Raw genomic sequence first — 16,270 nt, 5'->3', positions numbered from 1 at the left:
TAGTAGTTAGTTATTCTTTCTCTTAAATGTTCCAAATTGTCGCTTTATCTCGAAGTCTATTCTATCTGATACATAAAGCTGTTTGTAATATAATTTCCAATTCTACTGTGATACTTGTTGAGCTCGTATTGTTTACTGTTGAGTGAAGGTGCTGCTAATGATTTGTTAAATTATTTGTAACTAACTTTTGCTCGAAACAGCTCGCAGTATTGTCTGCCACGCTGTGTCTGGCACCGGACGGTCTGTTTCCACTTGCACTTCCACGCTTCTACTGAACCAAACAAAAATTGTATTATACACAAGTCTTAACAAATATTCACAATAGAAACATGATGATTCAGAAAACATTACTGCAAAAATATCTATAAAAAAAAAAAAAAAAAAAAAAAAATATTTTTTAGAAAAAAATATTGCAAAAAAATATATAAAAAAAAAAAAAAAAAAAAAAAAAATTAGTTATGTAGATAGACAAATTGAAGAAGAAGATTTCAAGAGGTGCAAAGTTCTTACATTGTGAGTTTTACTATTTGAAATAATCTTGGACAAAAATTTCTTTAATTTCAAAGAATTAACACAAAAATACTTGTACTTTATATTACTTGTGCTTTGTATTACAGCATATTGATTTTATTATTTTCAGTATACCTGTACAGTTTAAAAGCATTCAGTTCATGGATATCTGACGATAATCATTCGTTATCGTTAGCAGCACCTTCACTTTGGTCTCTATCGTTTCACCTTAAAATTACGCTTCGAGCTACCGATTGTACTCTTTGAAAGTAGCACTCTGTCGAATCGCTTTTCTTCCCACGCGTAAATCGCTCCCAACTTCTATCGCGACTAGAGGCGAACGCTGTGGACATGCTTGACGATGACAATAATTGCTTGATTTTTCTCGGTTTTTTTTTATGTCCCGATGACCGATCCCACGGGTAGAGGGTGCCGCCGATTTGTCCCGTGAGACGCAGCAAAAGCTTCCCCAACGAAACCGAAACGACAGATCACGCAGCCGAGCTCGAGGATTTCCTCTCCTCAAGATCAGGTATTCATCTATTCGATCGTCTTCCATCCCCCTACCCCCAAAAAATTTCACAAGAAATATCCAATGTAGAGTATACAATTTTTAATAGTTTACATTTTCCATAAACGTTGAAATTTGATCGTGGAAGCAATCAGTAAATATTCATCGCCTAAGTGAATTTTTCACACGTTGCACAAACATTCTGCATCTCTCCCAAATTTAAAGACTATAATACGCAGTGTAGCTGCATTTGAGAATTTTATTTTATTTTAAATAATATGTACCTATCAACAAAATTACAAAGTATTAGAAGACATAAATGATTAAGAAATTTAGCTTTGAATATATAACAAGTGGATTATGTAAGACTATCAGGGGTCCAAGATCTATAGAATGCCATCTTATCCCTTATCCCAGAACCAAATCTTTGTCCCCGTTAGTTTTTATTTTCTGATTTATCGCTGGAATTTGGAGCACACGTGAATTCGTATAACTAGGTCACTGCTTGGCAATAATATCAGTAATAAGAATTCAGTGGCTCGAGTGAATCTGGCATCGACTAAAACTTCATTTTCCACACTTCCTACTCTTCTTAGATCCCTAAAGACCCACCTACTACAAACAACACCTTCTAAAAACAACTTGACAAAAATTTACCCTCCACTTGAATTAATTTTCACTTCGACAGTCTTCAGCTTCCAACAGTAAATGCTCAAAATTAAATTCTCAATCTGACTTCTACATTTCAACTGTATTATACAATTTATCAAAACAAAATTCCCACTTTCCAAACATTCAAAGCATTCTTCAATATTTTCCAAGGTTCCCCCATACTATTGTACAATTTACCAAAACAAAATCTCCACGTTTTCAACATCCAAAGCACACTTAAACATCCCCATAAGCCACCTCCTCCGATGCTATGTATCTAAGAGTCCACTCCGTCCTGCAACCCTCGATTACCGAATTGACCATCCCGCGCGTCGCACAATTAGCATTTTGTATCGCGGATACCGCAGCGATTGCAGTCGCGTGCTGGTCAGATCAATAACTGGCTGCCAAGGCGTCGCGATCGCCGTAGAAATGCTCTAATCGTGCCGGTTGCGAACGTCCTCAGGAGTTACGGAGCTGTCGATGGACAAGCCAGAGACGGACGAGGAGGACGAGGACCACTGGAAGGACGCTTCCCCGCTTACGCCGACCTGCAGCCCCGCGAAGCGTTCCCTGAAACCATTCGACGAGCCATCGAGGACTGTGGAGGCCGACGTCCACGAGTTCCAACCCTCCAGCGGCCCCTCATCCCCCAAAAGAGACGTTCTCGCCAGTGGAACATCGCCAGAAACGAAGTACGGTCAGGACGTGGCCACTGAAGTCGAGAAAGCAACGCCCAAAGTGAAGTTAAAGCGAGAGCCACTGGTCGAAGACGAGGAGGAACGATCGATACAAAAAGTGCCTGAAACCGAAACGTCTGTCCAGAAGCGCACAGACCAGGAGAGAAGGAGAGGCTTGAGGCGCATGGACTCGGTGGATAGGATGTCCATGTCCAGGGAGACCCTGACCAGGAGGGACTCCGCGGAGAAGGGCGCCAAGAAGAAGATACTCAAGGATAACGAGGCCAGAACATCTAGAAGAAGAGTAGACGAGGAGGTGGATTCCAAGAGGTTGGACTCTATAGGCAGCGAAGGATCCACGAAGAGGAGGGATGAGGAGACGAGGTTTTCGAGGGAGCACAGGAAGAGCCTCAAGGAGCAGGAGTGCATCGAGAGGGTCACGGAGTTCCTGGCGAAGCATAGTTTGGGGTACACGGAGGCCCCTAGCATTGTTCCAGAGGCCATGGGCCCAGAAATCATTCAACCGATCAGTAAGCCTCCAGATATCCCCAAAGAACAAGCTCAGCGTCCATCCACTCTAATCGAGCCTCGTCCTTCTAAAGGAACCATGGAAGATAAGAAAGAAGTCGCTCACAAGTCACCTGAGGAGTCGAAGGCCTCCAAGACGCCTTCCTCGGTAGAATCTGAGAAGCCCATACCACTGGAACGAGTTTCAGTGACCGTCGAGGAGCTGAAGGTGGTGACGAGTCCCGAAGCAGAGACGTCAGGGACGAAGAGGAGGAGCTCGATGCGCAAACGAACCTTCTCCAGGGAGTCCTCCAGGGAATCCTTGCTGGACGACACCAAGAAGGAAGTCAGGATACAGGAGAACGTCGAGGAGATCTTCTTCGAGGTCCCCTGCGAGCAGGTGGGGATCCTCGCAGAGATTCAACTTGTGAAGGCCAGGATCATCACCGCTGAAGAAGCAGCTGCCAACCGATTAGAAGAACCCGCTGCCAGGGTAGAGGTTCACTCTCCACCGGAAATAGTCTTCGTGTCGGACGCTTTGAGGGTCAGAACAGGGCGTGTGCCCTCCCCAGAGACTGTGGACAAGTCTTTGCTGCAACTGGCGAGCCTGGCTAAGTCTACTTCGGAGAATACTCTGGTTGGATCGAGGGAGCAACTGGAGGAAGAGAACAAGGTGTCCCAGAGGAACATCAAAGCTGAGATACTGTTGGATTTGTCGAAGGTGGACGTTGGCGAGGGGACGAAGACCGATGGCGAGAGGAAGGAGAGGAAACTGAGTAGGACGGGCAGCGAGGGGTCAAAGAGGGCTGCCCTGAGGGCTCAGGCCAGGGCGAAGGAGACGGATGGGTTCAGGATTGGGAGCTTGGCGCAACCTGATCAACCTGAGCTTACGGTTCTGGTGGAGACCAAGGCGGAGAGGAAGAGAAGTCTTGACGACGTGGGGGATGGACTGGTCGAGGATGCTAAAAAGTGAGTGAGTATGGATAGATTTTTTGGTTGAGTCGAGGGTTGATGGGGCAAGTTTTTTTTTTAATGGGACTGGGGTTGATCCTCTGGGTTAGGTCTGGAATGGAATTTAAATATTGATGAGCACACTGTATAGGATGTGGACATTTTCCTGTTAACTTTTTCCAAGCACTCCTCTTCGTGAATTACATTTTTCTTTTTCTGTATTTTTCTACATTTTTCTGTACTTTTCTTTAAATATTTTCTTTTTTTTTTTGGTTATTCAATTTTTGGAATTTTACATTTTTACACTTCCATCTTCTTCATATTAGGTTGTCCCGAAAGTTTCTTTCGCGAGTTGCACTCAATTATTTTATGTGGTCGTGTTTATATAAATAGACGATCTAATTTCATAGATATTCATGTTGTAACAGTAATAGAGCAAAATGAATCATGCACAATTCAGTAATGTAACATAAAACATAAACTATTGTGCATGTATTACTTAATAATAAAGCGAAAGAAACTTTTGGGACAACCTAATATTTACAGCCCTTCATAAACAAAGTTTTTAATATCGTTAGTAGTTTTATGAAGGTATATAAGACTTGTTTGTAGACATAAATAAGAAGGGGACTCTGATATAAGGGTTTCCCCCTCGAAACAGGGGTGTAATACTTGAATTAAACCAATGAACACATATTCCAAAATTCAAAATTGGAATTTTTCCTTTTTATTAACAATTATGCTCGAATTCTAAATATATAGTATTTTCAAGTTCATCGAACTTCTTTAAAAATTAAAATTTGACTAGAGTCTTCCCTGAATAATTTATTAAGCTCTATTAAAATAATTCAACGAATTTAATTATGAATTCATCAACGTAAATGTACCTTCTATTTATAAACCGCAACCACAGGCAGTTCTTTTTCCAGGAGGGATGCTCTCCAAAAATGTTTGCAGAGAGTTTCAGTTTAGTAGAGAGATTACACAGGATTAAACAAGCGAACGTTGAAACCCCGAGAAATGCGCACAATTGATTGGAAATCTAGGTCGCCTGGAATATCACAGAGTGTTTCGCGACCCGAAAATTCTATCGCCAGAGGCCTCTCTCCCTCCTTTCTATTCTTTTACCGAGCGATTGAAACCAAAATAGGCACGGCAATCAATTATTTTTCTTTCCGGCGTCGAATGTCTTGGAGCTCGTTCGAGGGGCGTTACGAACGATCGCTTCAACGTTTCCGTCGTTGTAACACGACACTGACGCGAAAACATATTTTTTACCGTTCGCTTTTATTGCTGTCCGATGAACGTTCTCGTTTCTCGTAAATCCGCGGAATAATAAATTGAGAGGACGTTGCTTCGGGATACTTTACAATAGAATACTCCATGGAATTGTATTCCTTAAAATTTTTTTAATTATGTGACGCGTTTAAATGCCGATAATGTCAAATTAAAGAAATATTTAACGTAATACTAATTGAAAAAGAAAAATAGCAAGTGGTTAAATATATGTCCACAGAATATTTAAAAAACAATTTAGAATTTTATAAACTTGGAAGTTACAGAAATAATCTTAAAAATTTGCAATTCGATGAATGTAATATAAATATCATATGTCAGTCTTTCTACACTAGAATTCGTCTTGTTACCGTGTAAAACTTCGAAATCTATATTTGAACTACATTCGACCTATCGCTACTTACGTAGATACACCGTGTACGGCTTCTTCGGGGCTAACCATACTGCACATACTCATAATCGATTTTCTTTTTGCACAAGTCGAGAGTTCTACGGAACAAAATTCCTCCAATTTCAAAATAAATATAATCCAAGTCTAGACAATTCAACCATGAAAACAAAAAGTCCCTGCTCGTTTAAAATGCGATTTCAATGGCAGATAAAACGGATCCATTGTAGGAACGGATAATCATGAATGTTTTATGGACAAAAGCCTCTTGTTCTTTCAACTATTCGACGACTTCCTTCAAAGAGAATACCCGGCCGTTTCTTTTCAACGACTCTGAACGAAGCTTTTCCGAAGTAGTCGATATTCCATAGGCTGGGAGCATCGATCTCCGCCTAGTATCATTCTCTGCTTTCCCCTTCCCTTTATCATCGCGCACAGTCGAGCTTCAAAAATACACGAAGCCGTACAACGTACACCCAAGATGTTCACTGAAAAGATTCGCATTCCTCGGTGGCTGACCAAGCTGGACGTTGGAAAGTAAAGCTGCGACGGAGTGAATAAACTTAAACTTATTGTGGACTGCAGCTTAAAAAGACTGCCATGGAAATGCGTCTGAAAGAAATTTGTTTAGACCTCAAATAAGGGTCGTCAATTGGAGAATTTCTACAGAAAAGACGGCTTCATCGATTGCTTTAAAATTTGGCACATAGCTTTAGCGACTGGTGAAGAGTGTATATGAATTTTACTGCATTGATGAAATTCATAGTTTTCGTTGAAAAAAAATATGTTGAAGAAATTGGACGTAGAAATAATTTACCTCAACGCTTCGTAAGAAGATATCTTGGAATATTTATAACTCGTATAAATCATTTTTGGGATTCAAGAAAAATATATTCAGGGAGCTTCATCCTTCTTGATTAAAAAAAAAAAAAAAAAAAAAAGAATTGATATCTGTAATAGTTTCGGGATTAAAAATTCATTCGTAAAGGCAGTTTTCGTAAAGTGTGATAAAGACTGGTAAAACGTATAAACTTTGAGGACCCGTATTTCGTGAATAATCGTGAATCCAGAAAAGTGATAACTTAAACCCCGACTAATTTCTCATGGACTGCAGCATATTTCAACACATACTCCCATAGCCGCGTTATAACTCGGCCCATCATCCCCCTGTCTAGATGCCAACGATAGGCCAAGGCCTGGCATACAGAGGCAGGAATGACAGTGTTTATGAGAATGAGTGACGCAGCGTTTGCTGGTGGATACGCCTGTTGGACCTGGCACATTCGTCAGCGATTCGGTGAACTTGTTTGACATTCACCTTTCAAACAGTGGCGCTGAACGCGCGGGCACGGAAGAGATCTATTCTCTTCCAATTGTGCAACCAGCCAGAAGCCCGGCTCGCGTGTGCGAAACAAACCAAATACATTTCGTCTTTCGACCCTTAACCTTATCCAACCAGCCCGCCTATCTCGTTGGGGGACGCGAACCCCGAGGGAAGTCGAATTGAAACACAACGAGGGAAACATGAAGCGAACACGGAGGCTGGCGTCACAGACGACGCTCGAATGGCCACGAAAGTGGGTTAGAGGAATAGAAAGCATCGGCGGCGGAGCGGAAACCGAACACGAATATAAATATAGGAGAGTGTAGTCGACGTCTAGAGACGAATAGAGACGATAAAAGATAAGGACGAGACGTCGTCGGTGCCGCGTACCGGAGGAAACATGATGGCGGAACAACGCTGAAAGAAACAGAAGTTAAAGCCGTAACTATAGGTAACCGAAACACGGCGGCGACGGTTGGAGGGGTGAAAGGGATAAAGGGGGATGTACAGGGTGAATCAAAGGATGAACGAAGGGTTTATTCAGGGATTTGAGAAGTGTTTTTTGGGAAGGTGGCTACGGGGAATTGGAATTGTTTGGAATAGTTTTTGGTCATTTGAGAATCCTCGTTTAGCATATATGTTTATTGTCTCTGGAGGTATTCTTCCCTTTATTTATTTTGTTCGTAACGTCGACTTCGATCATTTTCCAAATATCTTTTTTCGCAAATTTAGTTTTTCCTAATCTCGTACTACTTTGCAAAATTTTCTTATCAATTTAGAAGTCTACATCAAGAATAGTAGAGTTTTCATACAATTACAAATATGTTTGCAACAAAAGTTGAGATCAGTATATGTAGAGCTCTCAATCCTAATCCATTATTCAAACTTGTCCGTACCTCTTTGAATTGCTTGACTTTTGACCCTCTTCTATTTATACAATTCTCTCGCAAACTTACAGGTCTCCCCAACGAGAGTAGTGTTTTAATGCGATCTCAAACATCTTTGGGTCACCATGTCGATTCATAAATCGTCAACCATTATTTAAACTAAATATTCTCCACTTCTATGAACACTCCTTCTATTTATGCAAGTCTCTTACAAACTTATAGACCTCCACCCTTAGAAAAGTAGAGCTTTCATACAACATCAAACATGTTTGTACCATACCTTTTGTCACTATACATAAACTATGTATAAACTTCCAAATTATCGTCCATTATTGAAACAAAATTTCACTCACCTATTTGTAGACCTCGTTTATTTATATAATTCACAAACTTTCAGCCTTTCCCCCTCCAAAAAAGACAGTAGACCTTTCATACAATCTCAAACACGTTTATACCAAACCTTGACTATCCATATAGCCTTCCAAATCGTCATCCCTAATTAAAGCAAAATTCTCCCCACCTCTTTGCACGTTTCAACCTCCCTTCTTTCTATTTATACAATTCTCCTACAAACTTACAACCCTCCAGCCCTCAAAAATGTTTGTATCGCACCTTTAAAACGCCCCCAAATCGTAATCCCTAATTAAAGCAAAATTCCTCTTCCCCCACCGCGAATTTTGACTCGCGCGGTAGAACCGCGGAAGGAACGGAGAAGGAGAGGTTTTTACCGCAACGAAGCTCTGCTCGGTACTTACCCCCACGCAGTCTCCCCTTCGGAACTGAGTAAATCGCGTGGATTCACCCACCGTCACGGTTGGTTGTGTGCGTGCCGTGCACTCGCGGGATACAGCTGGAGAGGTGGTTGCTCGCGATTAGTCGTGATTCGGACCGCCTAGGCGTCGCGTGCTCTCCGTCTCGCGACAGTTAGAGAGAGAAACGTTGGACGCCACGCGACGTCTGCGCCGCTCGCGTGTGTTTGTGCGCATTCGCCTCGCGCCTACGTGCGCGTTTGTTCGCGAGTGCACGCGAACGCGCGCCACGTTTTCGTGTACACGCGGCTCGGAGTGTGTTGTTTATTAGATCAGAGTAAGCCAGTTTGCAGTGACGCACGGCCGCCCAGAGACACGCCAGTGAACACCTTGCCTTCGTAGCGGAACGTGACAGAGGTACCACGACTTTTTCCACCCGCGATTTAACGCCAGTTTTTCCACCCCCCCCCTTTTCGACTAAAAAAATTTCAAACGACCCCAGAGTTGCTCCTTAATATCGCGAGTTCGCACCGTGGCCTTTCACCTTTCGACTCGCTGCGGATCCGAGGAAGGTTGTTAATCCGTTTGGAATTAGGGCACGGGAGAAAAAAGGGGAGTTCTGAGATCAGGAATACAGTTGTGGGGAGTTAAAGTAATTGCTGAGTGAAAATTGTTCGTTGGGTAATCGAGCAATTATTTGACTCGTGTTCATTAATTTTCGCGAGATTGAAGTTTGATTTTAATTGAGTGGATTTTTGCTAATGTCAGTGGATAGGTCAGTTTTGTTATTTGCGAGGTTTACGTTTATTTCGTGGATTTCGGAGCTTATTTCAATTTTTCTAACCGGGTGCTTAACCTGAATCGAGTCACGAATTACGTTTGGAACGTCGTTTGTGTTATCTGAGTTTTATGATAAATAGAACAGTTCATTAATTGCTGTAGTGACTAGCAAATTTGCTCCACTTTCAATTATGAAGATAGGAAGCATTTCTGTTTAAGACATACTTATATAAAATTAATAATTTGAAACGTACGAGTGAGTCGAATAAAAAGTTCTTGGAATTTAGATAAGTTGAATAGATCCCACGTTGTGAGTTGAAGCAGAGATGGGCAAAATTCATAAAAGTAAATCTCATTTGATTGGTCACTTGTTAACTAAATGTATATTACAATTCTGAATTATAAAATGAATAGTTGAATAAAAATTGGAATCTTCAACATATAATCTGAATCATATTATGACTCTTGATAAATAAATAAATATTACGATTGAAGGTATGGAATAAATAGTTCAATTACAATTCCAATTTAGAGAATTAGAATAAAATTTTGCTTGTCTGTTCTGATCGATGGAGTTCCGGTGAATCGTGGCACATAGGAGTTGTTTGTTTTGTTTTATTTCGCGAGGATTGGGGAACTGGTCACGAAACGATCGAGGATTGAATTCTTAACAGTTCGCTGGGTGTGCTGTGCAGGTAAACCTCGCGCAAAACGGCGCTTTGAGACAGAAACTGCGACGATCCTTCTATGAAACGACGCTTTGAGAACACACGGTTTCGATTTGAACGACTTCAGGGGCTGTTCTAGTCACGGTACAGAGAAACAGGGGCGTCTTTGGAATTTTACCGAACGAAAACGATTTATGATATCTGTTCGAAACTTTCCGTCGTTATTGATACAAGTCACAAGAAGTTATTTAAATTTTTTCCTGCGGAAGTACTTAATAGTTTTTGTAGATGTAGATTTTTTGGGGAGAAAAACTACCCTCGCGATTGGCGTGATTTTTTATTTCTGATTAATTTTGGAAGACAGTTAGATTAAATGATTGCGTAGCACAAATGTTATAATGGCTGGGATGAGATTCTTCGACTATTCTCCTTAATTGTAGACCACACCTCGAGTTCACAGCATCAGGCTGTCATTCATCACACATTCACTGTCGAGCTATTAACGTGTCTTCAAAAAGTCCACTTGTTTAGATATACGATGCTGTCATCGTCTTAAAATACTAGTCTAGAATTAGGATTGGCGAATATCTGTGACGATTGCGAGAGAAAAAGTACACACTTAATTTCTAAATTAATCTCAACGAAAGGTATTTTTATTCTTTTGTCATTTTTCTGAGGAAAATTTCATTTCTAGTTTTTATTTCATTCGATATATTTATTTTCTCCAATGGTATGGGATATTGTCTTCTCGTTCTTCTTCTTACCATTCCTCGTAGATATTTATTTCCCACATGCAATTAAAAATGCGCGAAGCTGCAACTTTTCCCTATTATCTAAGTGCACGTAATCGAACTAGATTAGATATATAACAGGCGTAGCAGTTATCCAATGGGAACATTTCAATCTTCTCATGATCTCAGACCTTTAGCTTAGAGATACCAGCATGTCACCCATCAAGATCATCCCCCGTGTATCCATCATCCAGCTATTACGGTGACGTCTCACATTTCTGCCGATAACGTACCTTCATCGTACTCTTTTTCATCTGGAATGATATTTATCATCTGATCGTAATACATTGAAATCTAGAAATACGATGAAGCGAATATCTATAACCTAAAAGTACAGACACCAGACATTAGTCAGAACTCCCCTTCATCGAATGTACACCCTAAAGTATCATTCATCACACCGTGCTCTTAGCGTGATGTCTTACAATTTCATCCGAGAATATATCTCCCTCGCAATCGTTTTCCCTTAGTAATGGTATTAATCATGCCACCTAAGTTTTACCTCAATTGAGGGGTTAGGAAAATGAGAATACAATTTTTGTCAGTGATATTTATAATTCTAATATGAGATAATATAAAATATCACGTGGAATGCTTTAGGTCGACCTGCGCAATTTCATTAAATAATCATTCGTGACCTACGAATATAGATTCTAAATATTAGCATACTGATATTCAGAACTCCCTTTTACCGATGCTTTACTTCCATCACGCAAGGATCAATGAAAAATCATCCCTCACGATTTCTGCCTTAACTAATGAACCATCGATATGAAAACACAATTAAGTTCAATTACACCGAGTAATCATCCATAACCCAAGAGCACATATATAGTTAGGACTTCCCTCGATCGCAGAGCAGATCTCCATCGCAGAAACTTTCGCCGCGTGATCCGTGGCGTATTCCCCATCGGGCCATTAGCGAGATGTCTTACAATAACGGCCCACAATGCAGCTCCACCGTACCCTTTTTTCCCCATTGACCGTATTAACCGTCCGACCAGAACCTCCGCCGCAATTAGTGGGTCACCACGGGAAGACCTTTCCATTCGCTGCTTTAGCGGATTCGCTCGAAACGTTATCCAGAATAAGAAGCCCTCGGAGCTTGCTCGTTAAGAACCGCGTAGACTTCGTTTCGTTAGACCACCCCCCTCCGCGTTTCTCCTCATTACGCGGTTCTTTTCCACGCCTACATTTCGCCCCCTGTGTTTCCTGTTTCCGCGAAGGCCTGAGGACCAGAGCCAGTCGAGTCCGCGACTGACAGAGACCGAACCAGAGGAGCCAGCGGGGAAGTCCCCCGAAGTTGAACCGATCCAGAGGGACGAGAGGTCAGAGGAGGAACCGAGCGACCTAGAGAAGGACCCAGAAGAGGATCCGGGGCCTGGTGATTATGACAGGATCCTCTGGCAGCAGAGGTGCCCGCTGCTGGAGGAAACAGTCGCCAGATCCGAGGAGGACAGCCTCATCAGCAAGGAGCACTCTCTGGAATACCAGAGCCAGACCCTAGAGAGCCAATCGGATCATCTGTTGCACCAAGTGCTCTCGTCCTCCTTGGAGGATCTGCTCAGATCCGTCCCCGATTGTTGGCCGGAGTCGCAAGACAAAGCCGTTGAAGAAGTCGAGCGTAGCTTCAAGGAGACCCAGTACTCCCCGAAGGAGAAGTGCGACGCGGAGACACAGACCGAGCAGGAGACAAAGAGCACCCAGTGCAGCCCCGAACAGAGCATCGTCAGTCCATCCGAGGTCTCCAGGGACAGCCCTCTGCAGAGGAGATACTATCAGAGCCCTAGGAGGGAGGTCCAGACACAAACCCAGGGGGACAGCAAGAGCGTTCAGTGCTGTTTGGATGATTTGGGAGGACTTGGGTTCTCGAAGACTTCAGAGTTAGGGGATTCGTTCGATAGCCCGTCTAGATCCGAGAGGAGCCAGGTGAAGGAGTCCAAGAGCGTACAGTGCATACCTGAGGATATCTCTACTAGTCCTGGCAAGTCCATCAGCAGCGTCGCCTGCTCGCCTTCTTTGGACAGGTGAGTAGTAGAGAGCATGTTATATGCGATAATTAATCGTTTTTGGGTAATCTGTAATCGCGATAGTTATTGGATAGGTATGATTAGGTTGCAGCACTGCTGTTTCGAGTACGTGTACATTAGGGATACTTGAAACGAAACGAAACGAACCTTGGCACCGTTTATGTTACTTCAGTTTAAAATATAGTTTTAACTCGTTCAGAGCCCATGACGTGTCATGTCTGGAATTTACTTCTTGAATTTGTTTCATGAATACAAATTTGGACGCGATTATGACTTCTTAAGTGAGGGTGGAGTTATACAATTTTATAATATTATTTTTCATGTTGACGATAAAGGAACTCCCACAGTATGCATTGTATGAAAACACTTTCAATACAAAATTAGCATTATTTGAAAGGGAACATTATGCAGTGCATACGTTCCTGTATGACATGAAGGTATTACAAAGAGCCACGTTATACATAACGTGGGTTTTTAATTAATATATAATAATTAATATGAATAGAACAACTTTGGTAGAAAAATCTCTTTAATGCAATGCATACTTTAGGAGTCAATCAACGTATGCAAGTTGAAATAGTCATACAAGTATACATGAAAACCAAGTGGTGTTGAACCTCCCTTGCAATATCAAATTCAAAATCAAAGCCCATTTGCTGTCTGTGTCGGGTGAGGCTCGACAGAAATGAAATCGACAAATCTGGACTGCAAATTCTTAACACAACCTTCTTCAATTTCATCCTCAGAATCTCCAAAATTTACAATTTTAAAAAACCTCCCTCCACTTCCCTCCCACGACTGCCAATCAATCCACCAATTTGTACTGAAATATACAAATTCTAGACTGCAAATTCTTAACGCATCCTACTCCAATTTCTTTTCTAACTAAATTTTTACACCTCTAAAAACCCTTAAATTTATAATTCTCGAAAGAACCTCCCTCCACATCCCTCCCACGATTGACAATCAATCCACCAATTTGTAGTGAAATATACAAATTTGGACTGCAAATTCTTAACTCATCCTACTCCAATTTCTTTTCTAACTAAATTTTCACACCACCAACATCCCCTAAATTTACAATTTTCCAAAGAACCTCCCGCCATATCCCTCCCACGATTGCCAATTGATTCACCAATTTCTCAAACCACGAAACTAATCACCACCCCCGAATACAATCCTGCTCCAGGTCCTTCCGCAGTCCCCGAAGGGAGGTCGAGGTCCAGACAGTCCAGGAGTCGAAAGCCATCCAGTGTAGCGACGATGAGTTGTTAGAGGCCGAGTTCGTGGACAGTGGTTATCAGCCACGGTTACAGAGCCGACCGGTGAGCTCCGTGTCCCAGAAGACCGAGAGCTCGGGGTCCTCCAGCTGCGGCTCGCCCTGCAGGATTCCAGCGGTCGTTTTCGCTGACGAGAGAGTCGACATGACGGTCACTCACCAGGTCCACGACGGGAACATCAACTGGTCCAAGCACTGGGGCCCTGAGCGGTTGGTGGAGATCTACAGGGAGCCAAAGACTAGTCTGGGGCTGAGCATCGTTGGTGGAAAGGTAACGCAACACGCCTACATTGTGTAGTTAAAAATAAAAACCAACGATGTTTGCTGGTCGCGCGTCCGTGGCACGTGTTCCAGAGGCGCGGCGATGAACAGAGCGTGGTCTGTTAACCGGAATTAAGATCGCTGAGCGTACGTACTGGTTTCGTGGACGGTCATGGGACACCTGCTGTTTCTAAAGAAACTGGAGCAGTTTGCTCCGTGCGGACTATGTCGCTTGAACATTTTAATTAGTCGGTGCTAATGGAGTTAGGGCTGGGAGGATTACTCTTCTTGTTTTATTTCAATTCAGGGAGGTCTGATATACTGACAGTAGTATACTCTTATATGGCTCTTTTTTTTTAATTATAATTATAATATTTATTTTTGAAGTAGTTTCTAATTTTGCATGTGTTCAAAAGCAACAGGCCAAATCGGGAAAGTTATTCGATTTAGATTGAGAGAAATTGTTTGTTCGTCATTCATTCATCTTTCAAGGGAGCTTGTTTTCTATTTATTGTTGTCTAATGTGAATGTTAACAACCAATACAAACATGAATTTATAATTATAATTATTATAAATTTATGTTTACATTGACAAAACGGTCACTTTTTTATTCATAACATATCATTCATATAGTTTCGTAATAGATCTTCAAGTTGCATGATTCTGACATTTACTATACATTTCATCCCATCAGTCTCACATCACCATGAACCTTCACATTATAATCTGTACTCAATGTATTTAGACGACAAAACTCACCCTAGAATATTCATACTTTAATTCAATTTACATTTACACTCGTTGTAGCTTCTTTTTAAACTATATATTATTTGCATCGGGCCACTGTAATGCACAACGTCATTCATAAATTTATTCAGCATTTTATTAATTGTTCACCAGAAAAAGATGAATGAACTAATTTAGGCGCAACATTACATTGCTGCGCGGCCACATTCACGTTTTCCTTGCTTGTAAAATTAGCAACAATAGACTTCGCTAACAATGATTAAACGCAGTTCTTCCGGGTTTGATAATTGCTCGGCTAATTACGTCGTGTACCGAGGAGCTAATGGTACCACGTTGATGGCATTGGTTGTTAATTTCAGTCGAGTGATCCACGGGTATATGACGCACAAAGTTGTACTGGTATAAGTGCATTATGGCTTCGAATGTACCGAATGGCTTCGGGACATTAAAGTCGACTTGGTAACGTAACGGAATTGTCGGTTCCCATTTTCCTTGGTTCGATAGTCATTTGAAAAATTCAAATTGATCTATTGAAATATATTAAAATTCTCTCCATCTCGAGATTGGATCAAAAATCATGCATTGTATGTGGAAAACACTTAGTCATGTTTGTTGAGCACGTGCACTGGACGCCTATAGGCGTTCATCGCATGAGTGAACACTTAGAAATGCAAAAGTACGTAATAACATAGTAGTTACGTGCAGTAAAAGCTAAAATTGAAAATTCAACCAAATGGGAGATATTTCGAGTAATACAAAATTTCTTCAAGTGTTAAATTTAGCTTCATAACTTTAGAACTTTAGCTTCATAACTTTAGAACTTTAGCTTCATAAATAAAAATGAGCAAAAATGTTTGATCTAAGGGAAATAATTGAACATTTTTTACAGTTATATTTATAATTCCAAAACGAGATAATGTAAAATGTCATATGGAATGCTTTTTATCGTGGTCGACATTCGTACTGACTTTAGTGGATTTGTAAATTATTAATGATTCATTCAGCCAATGTTAAATATGTGTTTTAGGTCGACCTGCACAATGGCAGTTCTAGTAAGTCTCAGAACATATCCGGGATATTCATAAAGAACGTTTTGCCGAACAGTCCCGCCGGAAGAACCGGCGAATTGAAGGTAACGTAATAATTCAGATTCCGTTCGGTACACTTTCCATTAATTGGACGCAATAGGACTAATTGTAAAAGTAGAACCTGAAGAAGTTAGTTACTATTCCACTCGAGAGCTTTGAAAACGTAAAAGC

The 16,270-nt window shown here is 41.4% G+C and overlaps 1 protein-coding gene across 3 annotated transcripts in view; it reads left to right on the top strand.

Moving 5' to 3' along the window:
* The window catches only part of LOC128874133 (multiple PDZ domain protein-like), a 107,577-nt gene that overhangs the window by 67,880 nt on the left and 23,427 nt on the right, over nucleotides 1-16,270 (top strand). For all 3 annotated transcript variants that reach the window (XR_008456581.1, XM_054118495.1, XM_054118496.1), the window contains 5 exons: nucleotides 937-1,042; nucleotides 2,139-3,828; nucleotides 11,920-12,720; nucleotides 13,913-14,273; nucleotides 16,039-16,143. Coding sequence is in view for 2 of the 3 variants with exons in the window: in XM_054118495.1 (XP_053974470.1) it covers nucleotides 937-1,042; nucleotides 2,139-3,828; nucleotides 11,920-12,720; nucleotides 13,913-14,273; nucleotides 16,039-16,143 (3,063 nt within the window). In the remaining variant the exon portion in view is untranslated. The remainder of the gene's footprint in view (nucleotides 1-936; nucleotides 1,043-2,138; nucleotides 3,829-11,919; nucleotides 12,721-13,912; nucleotides 14,274-16,038; nucleotides 16,144-16,270) is intronic.

This window comes from Hylaeus volcanicus, chromosome 3 (genome assembly GCF_026283585.1).
Source record: "Hylaeus volcanicus isolate JK05 chromosome 3, UHH_iyHylVolc1.0_haploid, whole genome shotgun sequence".
Lineage (NCBI taxonomy): Eukaryota > Metazoa > Arthropoda > Insecta > Hymenoptera > Colletidae > Hylaeus > Hylaeus volcanicus.
The sequence above is the reverse complement of the archived record's forward strand: the minus strand, read 5'-3'. Positions and strand labels throughout refer to the sequence as shown.